The 11,617-nt window shown below is 40.2% G+C and overlaps 1 protein-coding gene across 1 annotated transcript in view; it reads right to left on the bottom strand.

Moving 5' to 3' along the window:
• Nucleotides 1–603: 603 nt before the first annotated feature.
• LOC131514740 (amine sulfotransferase-like) overlaps nucleotides 604–11,617 on the bottom strand; it is a 54,341-nt gene continuing 43,327 nt past the window's right edge. The window contains exons 5-8 of the mRNA XM_058735050.1: nucleotides 6,964–7,087; nucleotides 5,885–5,979; nucleotides 3,258–3,441; nucleotides 604–1,475 (exon numbers count right to left, since the gene is read on the bottom strand). Coding sequence (XP_058591033.1) covers nucleotides 1,354–1,475; nucleotides 3,258–3,441; nucleotides 5,885–5,979; nucleotides 6,964–7,087 — 525 coding nt within the window. The 3' untranslated portion in view covers nucleotides 604–1,353. The remainder of the gene's footprint in view (nucleotides 1,476–3,257; nucleotides 3,442–5,884; nucleotides 5,980–6,963; nucleotides 7,088–11,617) is intronic.

The following is an 11,617-nucleotide window of genomic DNA, read 5'->3' as shown; positions in this document are numbered from 1 at the left end:
CAAAAGATACAGGAGTGCTGATGCATAGGGGCATATGCACCCCACTGTTTATAGCAGTGCTTTCAATAATAGCCAAATTATGGAAAGAGCCTAAATGTCCATCAACTGATGAATGGATAAAGAAGATGTGGTTTATGTATACAATGGAATACTACTTGCCAATGAGAAAGAATGAAATCATGCCATTTGCCACAATGTGGATGGAACTGGAAGGTATTATACTAAGTGAAATAAGTCAGTCAAGAAAGACAGATATCATATGTTTTCACTCATATGTGGAACTTGAGAAATGTAACAGAAGACTGTGGGGGAAGGGAAGGGGAAAAAATAGTTACAAACAGAGAGGGAGGGAGGCAAACCATCAGAGACTCTTAAATACAGAGAACAAACTGAGGGTTGATGGGTGGGGGGGTGGGGAAGAGGGGAAAATGGGTGATGGGCATTGAGGAGGGCACTTGTTGGGATGAGCACTGGGTGTTGTATGAGCAATGAACCACAGGATTCTACTCCGAAAACCAAGAGCACACGGTACACGCTGTATGTTAGCCAATTTGACAATAAATTTTATTAAAAACAAAAAGAGTAGGGTAATACTTAGCAAAATTCCAACACAACTCTTTATGACAGTTTATTAACTTATGTTAGAAATTATGACATGGTAATGAAAAAGAAAAGTATATCATCAGAAAATATGTTATTTTGCATAAGTCAACTCATGTACATACACTTGTATAAAACAAGATTATGTCTCTTTCAATCACTAGGAAAATGGTGGCTATTAAATAAATGACCTTGGGCCAATTGGCTGTTAGAAAAGTACAGGATACTGGTCTTACAGCATATATTAAGTATTCAGATTAAATAAGGATAAGCTTTATGAATACATGAAAATACTTGTCGTAGCAATATTCTAAGTTAGACACAAAACCTAGAAACCATAAAATTAAAGGTTGACTTCTTTGATTACCTAAAAATTAAAATCTTAAATATCAAGAAAGCCCATAAGTAGTTTTTCATACATTAGGAATCATCTATTTTAAGATGTCAAATCAACCACCTGTTATGACCTGCTTTTTGCTCAAGAGCTTTGGAATTTCTGAATATAAAACAAAAACCACTTCATAATCATATGCCAAATCAAAGAAAGAAATACTCTCCTGATCAGTAACTGAGGAATTCCAGCAAATGGAAAACAGGGCACAGATGGAAAATGATATAAAGGCACATATATATATTTATTAATCACTGAGGTTTGTCAATAATGAGCCAATGGTAGTCAAAGATGAAATTATACACTTCAATATATTTATTTCTGAAAGTGCTTTCTTAAAATAGTTTGCATTGCTTAAAATTCTATTCTTCATTCATATCCCAGATGAACTTCAAGGGAAAATCTTTCATTTTCCTTTGGAAAATCTTGTCAAACCTTTCATTCTGCTCAACAGTCATGTGATTTTTCCAGTCTCCAATGGTACCTGGGAGGAAAAGCAAAGAAATTGCCTCAGTGAAGACTCTGGGATGAGGGAACATGATGCCCTAGAGTTGGGAGGAACATCAGTTTTTGGTTTTTTATTTTCCTCCCCACTGAAGCCCCAGTTGCTCCTGCATATGACCATGCCCTGCCTCTCCCACCTTATGGCCAGCGAGGGGGACACAAACTCATTATGGCAATTAGGTTATAATTTAAGTAATTAGCCCAACTCCTCAGCTGTCAGCCACAGGGAAAAGGAGAAAACTCCTGCAGCTTGTTTACTATTTTGTTCCAGGTTAGCATGGGCTAGTGTTAGTTTACAGAGGTCCTTTAAAAATTCCCCAAATCAGATTTCCTTGGACAAATATTTACTGATGAGGACATGGATGCTCAGAGACATTTTTAAATATAGCCAAGCTCATACCGTTTGGAATGGCTCACGTATAATTATTCCATCTGTACTCACTGTAGGTTTACAAAAGTCTTACTTAAACTTATAGACACAGAGTTGTGATGACAAAAGACGCTGATAGAAGAAGAAGCAAGAAAAGAAACACTGATTGTAAAAGCACATGGAAGTGTAAACCAATAACTGAAACAGACTGAAATACTAATGAAACTGAAAATACAAATAGTGCAGGAATGGTAAAGCTAGGGCAAATGACATTCCATTACATAAGATGTAAAAGAAAAGTACGTATCTGGGCAGAAGAAACATAAGAAAATGTTCCTCGCTTCCACAAGGAAATTTGGCTCCTGCTATTTGTCTTCTTGGCCATTTCAGTCTCTCATTTGCAGGTGGGTTAAAGATGTCTAAACAGAAAATTTTCTTTTTTCAAAGAAAAAAATTGCAAGTACAATGATAATGGCAGCTGAGAGGGGTCATAACATCTACAACATGACAGGGTATGCCGAGAGTAACAGGAAAGGGACTCAGTTTGGCTTCGAGTTACCAGTGATTCACATTGTTGAGCTGAATGGATAAAGATCTATAAATAGATTTAGTGAAGGAAATACTCATGTAGAGAAATCAAACCAAATATTTACTGTTACTATACATGCAAGCATAGAACCCTGTGATTAAGTAGAAAATTTATGTCTAAAATTCTGTATTATAGATGTCCCATGTACTGTTAGAATATCACAAAGTATGAAGTAGAATGATTGTATAAAATAATAAAAATATTCTAACATGTTCAAATTTATCAGTTTATGAAAGTCAATTCATTTAAAAACTCACTCAGGATGACGTAAGAGATATTGACCTAATGGAGACATTTCCATACATTTTTATGACGTAAGTTTCTGGTAGTAGAGGACACATGATAGTCATGCACAATAACAAGAGAACAGCAAAAGTGTGTTGTTAATTCAGTCCTGGCGGAGGTTTGGGAAAAAACAGAGATGGAAGAGCAGCCAGTGACGACCAACAGACCCACCATTAAACTCATCATCACATGTGCTGATCCCATGTTAATGGGGTGAAAGAGTCTAACAGTAAATGAACATCCCTTTTGTGGCAGACATTGTACTAGTCTTTGGTGGAATTCTAGGGGCCATGGAGAAGGCCTTATGATTTTAGATTATTAATCAGAGACATTCGGGGACCATATGATATATAGTCTCTTGAAGAGCACCAAGAAGAAATCATGGAAAATCATCTGTCTACAGAAGGGCACTGGGCCATGAGAGCTCCATGTTATGAAAGTGACCCAAGAAGCTGAGAAACTACATTTTAATCCACTCATACCATCGTGTAGGACAGCCATTCACTGTTCAACCTCACCTTTGCGAAGGAAATGACCTTTAGCTTCTAACCCATATCGGGTCTTTATTATATTCTTGTAATTTGCCCGTGGGTCATACTTCATGTTCTGAAATGTGGCCTGTCTCACAATGGCATCCATTTCCTCCTCACTCAGCTCTTTCCCCAAAAACTTGCAGACTTTTGACAGAGAACCTTTGAGATCCTATAATAAATCACAGTATGATAAATTATTCACATTATAAGAAAGACTTACACATGAGTCACAACTAAATATCATTATGGGAGTGTAAATCATAGGTACTAAGGCTGGTTTGATAAATGGAGTTGACTAGGTATTTATCCAAGGGATACAGGTGTGCTGTTTCGAAGGGGCACATGTACCCCAATGTTTATAGCAGCGCTATTGACAATAGCCAAAGTATGGAAAGAGCCAAAATGTCCACTGGCAGATGAATGGATAAAGAAGATGTGGTATATATATACAGTAGACCATTACTCAGCAATCAAGAAGAATGAAATCTGGCCATTTGCAACAACGTGGATCGGACTAGAGGGTATTATGCTAAGCAAAATTAGTCAGTCAGAGAAAGACAAATATCGTATGACTTCAGTCATATGTGGAATTTAAGATACAAAACAGACGAACACAAGGGAAGGAAAGCAACGATAGTATAAAAACAAGGAAAGTGACAAAACATAAGAGACTCTTAAATATAGAGAGTAAATAGAGGGTTGCTGTAAGGGGTGTTGGTGGAGGATGGACTAAATGGGCAAAGGTCATTAAGGAAAGTGCTAGTTGAGATGAGCACTGGGTGTTATACATAGGGGATGAATCACTGGAATCTACTCCTGAAATCATTATTGCACAATATGCTAACTAACTAGGATGGAAATTTAAAAAGAAAAGAAAAGAAAAAGCCAGTACAAAACTTGGTAACATACATAATGTTGAATGAAAAAATAAAACAATTTTAGAAGAAAAGAAAAAAAGAACTAGAGCTGACCATAAGCAGTGACTTGCTTATCTTTCTTGGTAAATTAAACTTTGACTTGTCCACCGTTTTAGAACGCATTTGGGTTAATTTTAGGAACGCTCATATTTCATTTTATCTGTGGTAACTTGGCAAGTATTTGGGGAGTAGCTATTGTGTCAAACACTGCACTGCATGATGGTGCCGGTGATCAGAGGCACAACTGGGGATCAGTGCTGGGAATTCAGTAGTAGGACCTGTGGGCCGAGAGTAATTGTGTAACAGATTTCAGAGAAAGTTTCAACAAAGATGAGAAATTTGTTCTGGGGATTAAAGCAAAAACAGGAGTTTTCTAGGTAGACAAACTAAAGGTATGGAATCTAGACAAAAGAAAGAATATCTGCAACACTGTGGTTGCATGGAAGGTATGAAATATCAGGTCATAGGGTATTAGAAGTTGAGTTTCCCTGGAGCTATATCTGACAGGCTTTGGGTGAGAAAGATGGGAGATGAGGTTGGAGGCAATGGATGGCCCATATTGTGAGGAAGGTTGCAAGGCTGGCCAGATACTTGAATCTCTTATTTGGTAGGAGATATGGTCTCAACAAGACAGTCTAGTCTTGCTATCATGATATTGGGGCAGCTGGAACCCAAACTAGTGAAAACTATTCATCGGCCCTTCATCTTGCCTGCCTTTGAACTCTTTGTCTTCTTTCTTGCTAAGAGATCCCTGGAGGGAGTGTCCTGGCAGCAGTGCCCAGGCCCATTCTAGTAATGATCCTGATCAATCTAAGACCCTCATGGCAATCCAATTGTCCTCTACAAGACATTAGTCTGGGGTGGTCACATGACACCATTTTGGCATTGAAACAGAAAGAGGAAATGAAACAGAAACTTCTGAGAGGGATTTTCCTCATGGAGAAAAGGTGCAAACAGTGCAAGGCCAGAAAGCCCTTTTTCTCCCATTTCCCTTTATTTCTCCCATGCATGCTATCACCTAAGGACATGACTTTGGAGCTACAACAACCATTCTTCTAGTATGAGGGGAGACATCATAACCACACCAAATATGATATGAAGGAAAGACAGAAAATGCAGGGACATTCTCTACATGTCTGAGCTGCCACACCCAGCATCAGGATGTCCTACCTCTGGAATTCAGCCAATAAGCAGTAGAACTTCTTCTGTTTTAAGCCACTTGGACTTGACTGTCCAGGAGCTGAATTCTTTCTAATCATACACAGCCATTTTCATTTAATTTTTCTTGCAATGCTTAACCATATACAATGCAGACAAGATTAAAATTTCCCAAGAGGTGCAACATAACATGTAGAATGTTACTAGATTACATAGTGCAGAAAACAGACTTAACAATCCATGAAAGAGAGACCAATAACCTGGCTCAAAATAATCAAAGATATGCATGCCCACATACATCAACAGACAATTCCTCACACAGAGACAATCTTTGAAAAGAAAGCTCCAGTATGCTTTGGAAATGAACACCTGGTAAAGAAAGCTTAGAAGTGATACTGGAAGAACGTCTCCTGGTACACTGTATCTGGGATCTCAAATTTGATATCGTCCTTTGGATGTTCTGAGCATGAACCTTAATATTCATTCGGCCAGGATGACTTACAGCTTCAGAGAAATCACTAATGTCACATTTCTCACCTTCTTCATCTCCTCATACATCAAGAACTGAATGTTGAAGAGGCTTTTGTGCTCATACCAACCTTTGATGTGGTCAAACCAAAGGCTTCCCAACACTGTGGGGAGAACAGATACATAATTAGGTAAATATGCTGAACCCGTTGAAAATAAGATACAGTATTAGAAGATGCAGGATGCCTCAGTAACAAAGAAGGAAAAGGAAATGTGCTGCTAGATTTCAGATTTCCACTCGCGCCTGGTTGTGAAAAAACCATCCAGCTTCCACCACGAAACAATTACATGACTCAAGGAGAAATTGGTCTCTTAAAAGCGCATTTCATATAGACAGGAAATCACCTTAACATGGGGTAAGAAAAACCAAAAGGGAACAGAAGAAGGAATCCTCTGCTTCTCCTTCCTCTCGCTGATTCCAAAGGCGCATGGAGCTATTTCCCTGCTGCGTGGAACATGAGGACTTGCTGATGACTCACTGCAGCTGGGCACAGTGCATTACAGACTAATCTGTTAACTCTGCTGTTCCAGATCATCATCCTCAGAATCAATCCTAACGATGTGAGGTTGCCTGGCTGGCCCGGTGAATAGAGCATACAACACTTGATCTCGGGGTTGTGAGTTCAAACCCAAAGTTGGGTGTAGAGATTCATTAAAAAACAAATAAAAATATTTTTAAAAGTACTTTTTAAAGAAAAGAATGTAGAACGGAACTTTGTCAAAAAGCTGGGAGGTGCCCCCTGCAATACGCTATGCAAAGTTCCCAACCGGTATCTAAACTGAGATGCTTCTCCCTTAGCTAGAACAGAAATCTGTGTGCTAGTGAAATATTCTTTTCATATTAGATGCACATATTTTCTGGTGGTATGACTGAAATCTTGACACTCTCCTGAGAGGGAGAGAGAATGATCAGTGTTTGCAACAGTGGCTGAACTTGGTTACCCAAGTGACCCTACCAACTAGCTTCATATGTTGATTACTGACCCATGCAACTCTTGTTCAGCATCCTCTTTCCCTCTGCCATTCACTGAGTCTAAAAACACCACAAGACACCAGACTTATTACTTAGTTTATAAAATTTTAGTTACCTTTTCCTTCTAGAAATTGTTCCATAAATTCCTCAAAGGAACTTGTAACTTGTAATGTCACATTCTTTGAAAAGTGGAAATATGAGCACATAACGTCCTTAGGGTTTCTGTATATGTAAATAATCTGCAAAGAAAGGAAGTATTCAATATTTCTGAAGCTTTCATTCTGTTATATTTTTACCCTAATACCTTACAATTGGATGAAGCCTGTTAGTTGAACTTCAGTCTCCTAACCATATCATATCATGCATATATTCAGCTCTCTTTTGTATTTTGCCTTATTCCCTGCAATGCCTCTCTCTTCACAATTGGCCTAGTGACTATCAATTACTCCTCAAGACATACCTCACATGGTACCTCTTCTTAACTCCCCCAGAGAGCGACAATATTCTCTTGTTCTTACATCAACAATCAAATATATGTGAAAATGCCTTTTAGCTATAAATCATGGCAATAGGAAAAACCTACTAAAATGTTTTCAATCATCTTAGAAACTTTAGTGTGTTTTTCTTGTTTTTAATTTGGTTTTGAGAGAGAGAGAGACAACAAGCAGGAGAGAGGGGAAAATAGAACTGTTATTTTTAATTTTTTAATGTTTATTTATTTTTGAGAGAGACAGAGCATGAGCAGGGGGAGGCAGAGAGAGAGGGAGACACAGAATCCAAAACAGGTTCCAGACTCTGAGCTGTCAACACAGAGCCCGACTCAGGGTCCCAACCCACAAACCACAAGATCAAGACCTGAGCCAAAGTCAGACACATAACCAACAGAACCACCCAGGAACCCCAAGAGAGAGAGAATCTTAAGAAGCCTCCATACTCAGTGCAGAGTCCAACGTGAGGCTCTATGCCAGGATGCTGGGATCATGATCTGAGCCAAAATCAAGAGTCAGATGCTCAACTGACTGAACCACCCTGGTGCACCTAGAGTGTGTTTTTTCTGATGCCCCAGTGTATGGTCTACATAGTTCTTATTTATATACCTTCACAGTGTAAAGCACAAATACTGGGCAGACAGAAGTCACCAGTTCAGTATTTTCTGCATCAAAAGAATATGGGATTCATTTTAAAAATTGTTTATTATAACCAATCAGAAGGTATAATTTCATAAAACAATTAAGCAACCCAATGATGTTAGAATACAAAATATAATCAATATCTGTCCAACCCACAATTAAATGGCTTATTCAGCATGTGTACAGAATATTCAGGGGCTCTGTATAAAACCTAAGGCTTGTATCTTCATTGTGAAATGGCATGTGTATAGTTTGTTAGTTCCTGAGAGAGGAAGCTTCCAGGTTCATTATAGGAAAGCTTTTATTCATTTTCCACCTCCCTGCACATTGCCTGCTTAAGCTAGGAGATGACCTAATAGATGTCACCCCTGAGTGATCCCACTGCACTGGAAATAGAGTCTTTCACTCAGGGGATTTACTTGATGTTAACAAAGTGGTGGATAACATCAAATAAATATCAACAGCCGTTGATATTTCCATAAAGAAATAAGAAATCCTCCTAAATGTGAAGGAAGAAGTTCTTTTCACTCCCTTGCTATGATTCTTCATGTCTCTGGCTTTGGATTGGGGAATGGCTTCTTCTCATTAATCCATATACTTATGTAAAAGTGACATCTACACAATGGGATAGCTGAGTAACTTATGCCACATACTTGATCATACCCCTGTTAAGCAGATAATGATACAAGTTATTAATAGAGGAGTGTTTTGAAGATAAAATCAAAATTCCATTTGGATATTTGAGTTCCATATTTGGATAATAAAGTCCATAGAGATATTTGAAATCTCTATGGATATAATATAGGAAATAGTAAATAGTTTACATGAGTCTAGAATTAAAGGGAGAAATCAACTGTACATACGTTGTATTTAAAGTTATGTGATTAGATACTATAACTGGGGTATTAATTACAGAGGGAGAATACACGGGAATCCTCACTTCTCAAAGGTTAGAGGAAGAAAGGAAGAAGGAAGGAACAGTATCTCAGAATGTTATTGTATATGTTTAAAAAAAACTCAAATAGATTAAAAAAGACTAAGTAGAGAGGAAGATGGCGTAGGAGGACGTAGGAGGACGTAGGAGGACGTAGGAGGCGTAGGAGGACGCTGGGCTCACCGCGAGTCCTGCTGATCACTTAGATTCCACCTACACCTGCGTAAATAACCCAGAAAACCACCAGAGGATTAGCAGAACGGAGTCTCCAGAGCCAAGCGCAGACGAGAGGCCCACGGAAGAGGGTAGGAAGGGCGGAGAGGCTGTGCGCGCTGCACGGACTGGTGGGAGGGAGCCGGAGCGGAGGGGCGGCTCGCCGGCCAAGCAGAGCCCCCGAGTCTGGCTTGCAAAAGCGGAGGGGACAGACAGAGTGTGTTCCGACAGCAAGCGCGACTTAGCGTCTGGGAGGTCATAAGTTAACAGCTCTGCTCGGAAAGCGGGAGGGCTGGAGGACAAAGGGAGGGAGAGCTGCTGAGCCCCGAGACGACAGAGCTATTTGGTGGGGAACAAAGGCACTCGCCAGCACCATCTCCCTCGCCCATCCCCAGCCAAAATCCCAAAGGGAACAGGTCCCTTCCAGGGAACTTGCTTGCTCTGCGCAAATACCCAACACTCTGCTTCTGCGGAGCCACCCCTCCGGCAGCGGGTCTGACTCCCTACCGCTGCCACTGGGCCCCTCCTGAAGTGGATCACCTAAGGAGAAGCGAGCTAAGCCTGCCCCTCCTGCCCCCGTGCACCTTGCCTACCCACCCCAGCTAATATGCCAGATCCCCAGCACCACAAGCCTGGCAGTGTGCAAGTAGCCCAGACGGGCCACGCCACCCCACAGTGAATCCCGCCCCTAGGAGAGGGGAAGAGAAGGCACACACCAGTCTGACTGTGGCCCCAGCGGTGGGCTGGGGGCAGACATCAGTGCTGACGGGGGCTCCGCCCACCAACTCCAGTTATACACCACAGCACGGGGGAAGTGCCCTGCAGGCCCGCACCACTCCAGTGACTATCCAAAATGACCAAACGGAAGAATTCCCCTCAGAAGAATCTCCAGGAAATAACAACAGCTAATGAACTGATCAAAAAGGATTTAAATAATATAACAGAAAGTGAATTTAGAATAATAGCCATAAAACTAATCGCTGGGCTTGAAAACAGTATACAGGACAGCAGAGAATCTCTTGCTACAGAGATCAAGGGACTAAGGAACAGTTAGGAGGAGCTGAAAAACGCTTTAAACGAAATGCAAAACAAAATGGAAACGACAACAGCTCGGATTGAAGAGGCAGAGGAGAGAATAGGTGAACTAGAAGATAAAGTTATGGAAAAAGAGGAAGCTGAGAGAAAGAGAGATAAAAAAATCCAGGAGTATGAGGGGAAAATTAGAGAACTAAGTGATACACTAAAAAGAAATAATATACGCATAATTGGTATCCCAGAGGAGGAAGAGAGAGGGAAAGGTGCTGAAGGGGTACTTGAAGAAATAATAGCTGAGAACTTTCCTGAACTGGGGAAGGAAAAAGGCATTGAAATCCAAGAGGCACAGAGAACTCCCTTCAGACGTAACTTGAATCGATCTTCTGCACGACATATCATAGTGAAACGGGCAAAATACAAGGATAAAGAGAAAATTCTGAAAGCAGCAAGGGGTAAACGTGCCCTCACATATAAAGGGAGACCTATAAGACTCGTGACTGATCTCTCTTTTGAAACTTGGCAGGCCAGAAAGTATTGGCACGAGATCTTTAATGTGCTGAACAGGAAAAATATGCAGCCGAGAATCCTGTATCCAGCAAGGCTGTCATTTAGAATAGAAGGAGAGATAAAGGTCTTCCCAAACAAACAAAAACTGAAGGAATTCGTCACCACTAAACCAGCCCTACAAGAGATCCTAAGGGGGATCCTGTGAGACAAAGTACCAGAGACATCACTACAAGCATAAATCATACAGACATCACAATGACTATAAACCCGTATCTTTCTATAATAACACTGAAAGTAAATGGATTAAATGCGCCAACCAAAAGACATAGGGTATCAGAATGGATAAAAAAAACAAGACCCATCTATTTGCTGTCTACAAGAGACTCATTTTAGATCTGAGGACACCTTTAGATTGAGAGTGAGGGGATGGAGAACTATTTATAATGCTACTGGAAGCCAAAAGAAAGCTGGAGTAGCCATACTTATATCAGACAAACTAGACTTTAAATTAAAGGCTGTAACAAGAGATGAAGAAGGGCATTATAGAATAATTACAGGGTCTATCCATCAGGAAGAGCTAACAATTATAAATGTCTATGCGCCGAATACCAGAGCCCCCAGATATATAAAACAATTACTCATAAACATAAGCAACCTTATTGATAAGAATGTGGTCATTGCAGGGGACTTTAACACTCCACTTACAGAAATGGATAGATCATCTAGACACATGGTCAATAAAGAAACAAGGGCCCTGAATGACACATTGGATCAGATGGACTTGACAGATACATTTAGAACTCTGCATCCCAAAGCAACAGAATATACTTTCTTCTCGAGTGCACATGGAACATTCTCCAAGATAGATCACATACTGGGTCACAAAACAACCCTTCATAAGTTTACAAGAATTGAAATTATACCATGCATACTTTCAGACCACAATGCGA

The sequence above is a fragment of the Neofelis nebulosa genome, chromosome 6 (assembly GCF_028018385.1).
Source record: "Neofelis nebulosa isolate mNeoNeb1 chromosome 6, mNeoNeb1.pri, whole genome shotgun sequence".
Classification (NCBI taxonomy): domain Eukaryota; kingdom Metazoa; phylum Chordata; class Mammalia; order Carnivora; family Felidae; genus Neofelis; species Neofelis nebulosa.
This window is presented reverse-complemented; position numbering and strand designations above follow the sequence as displayed.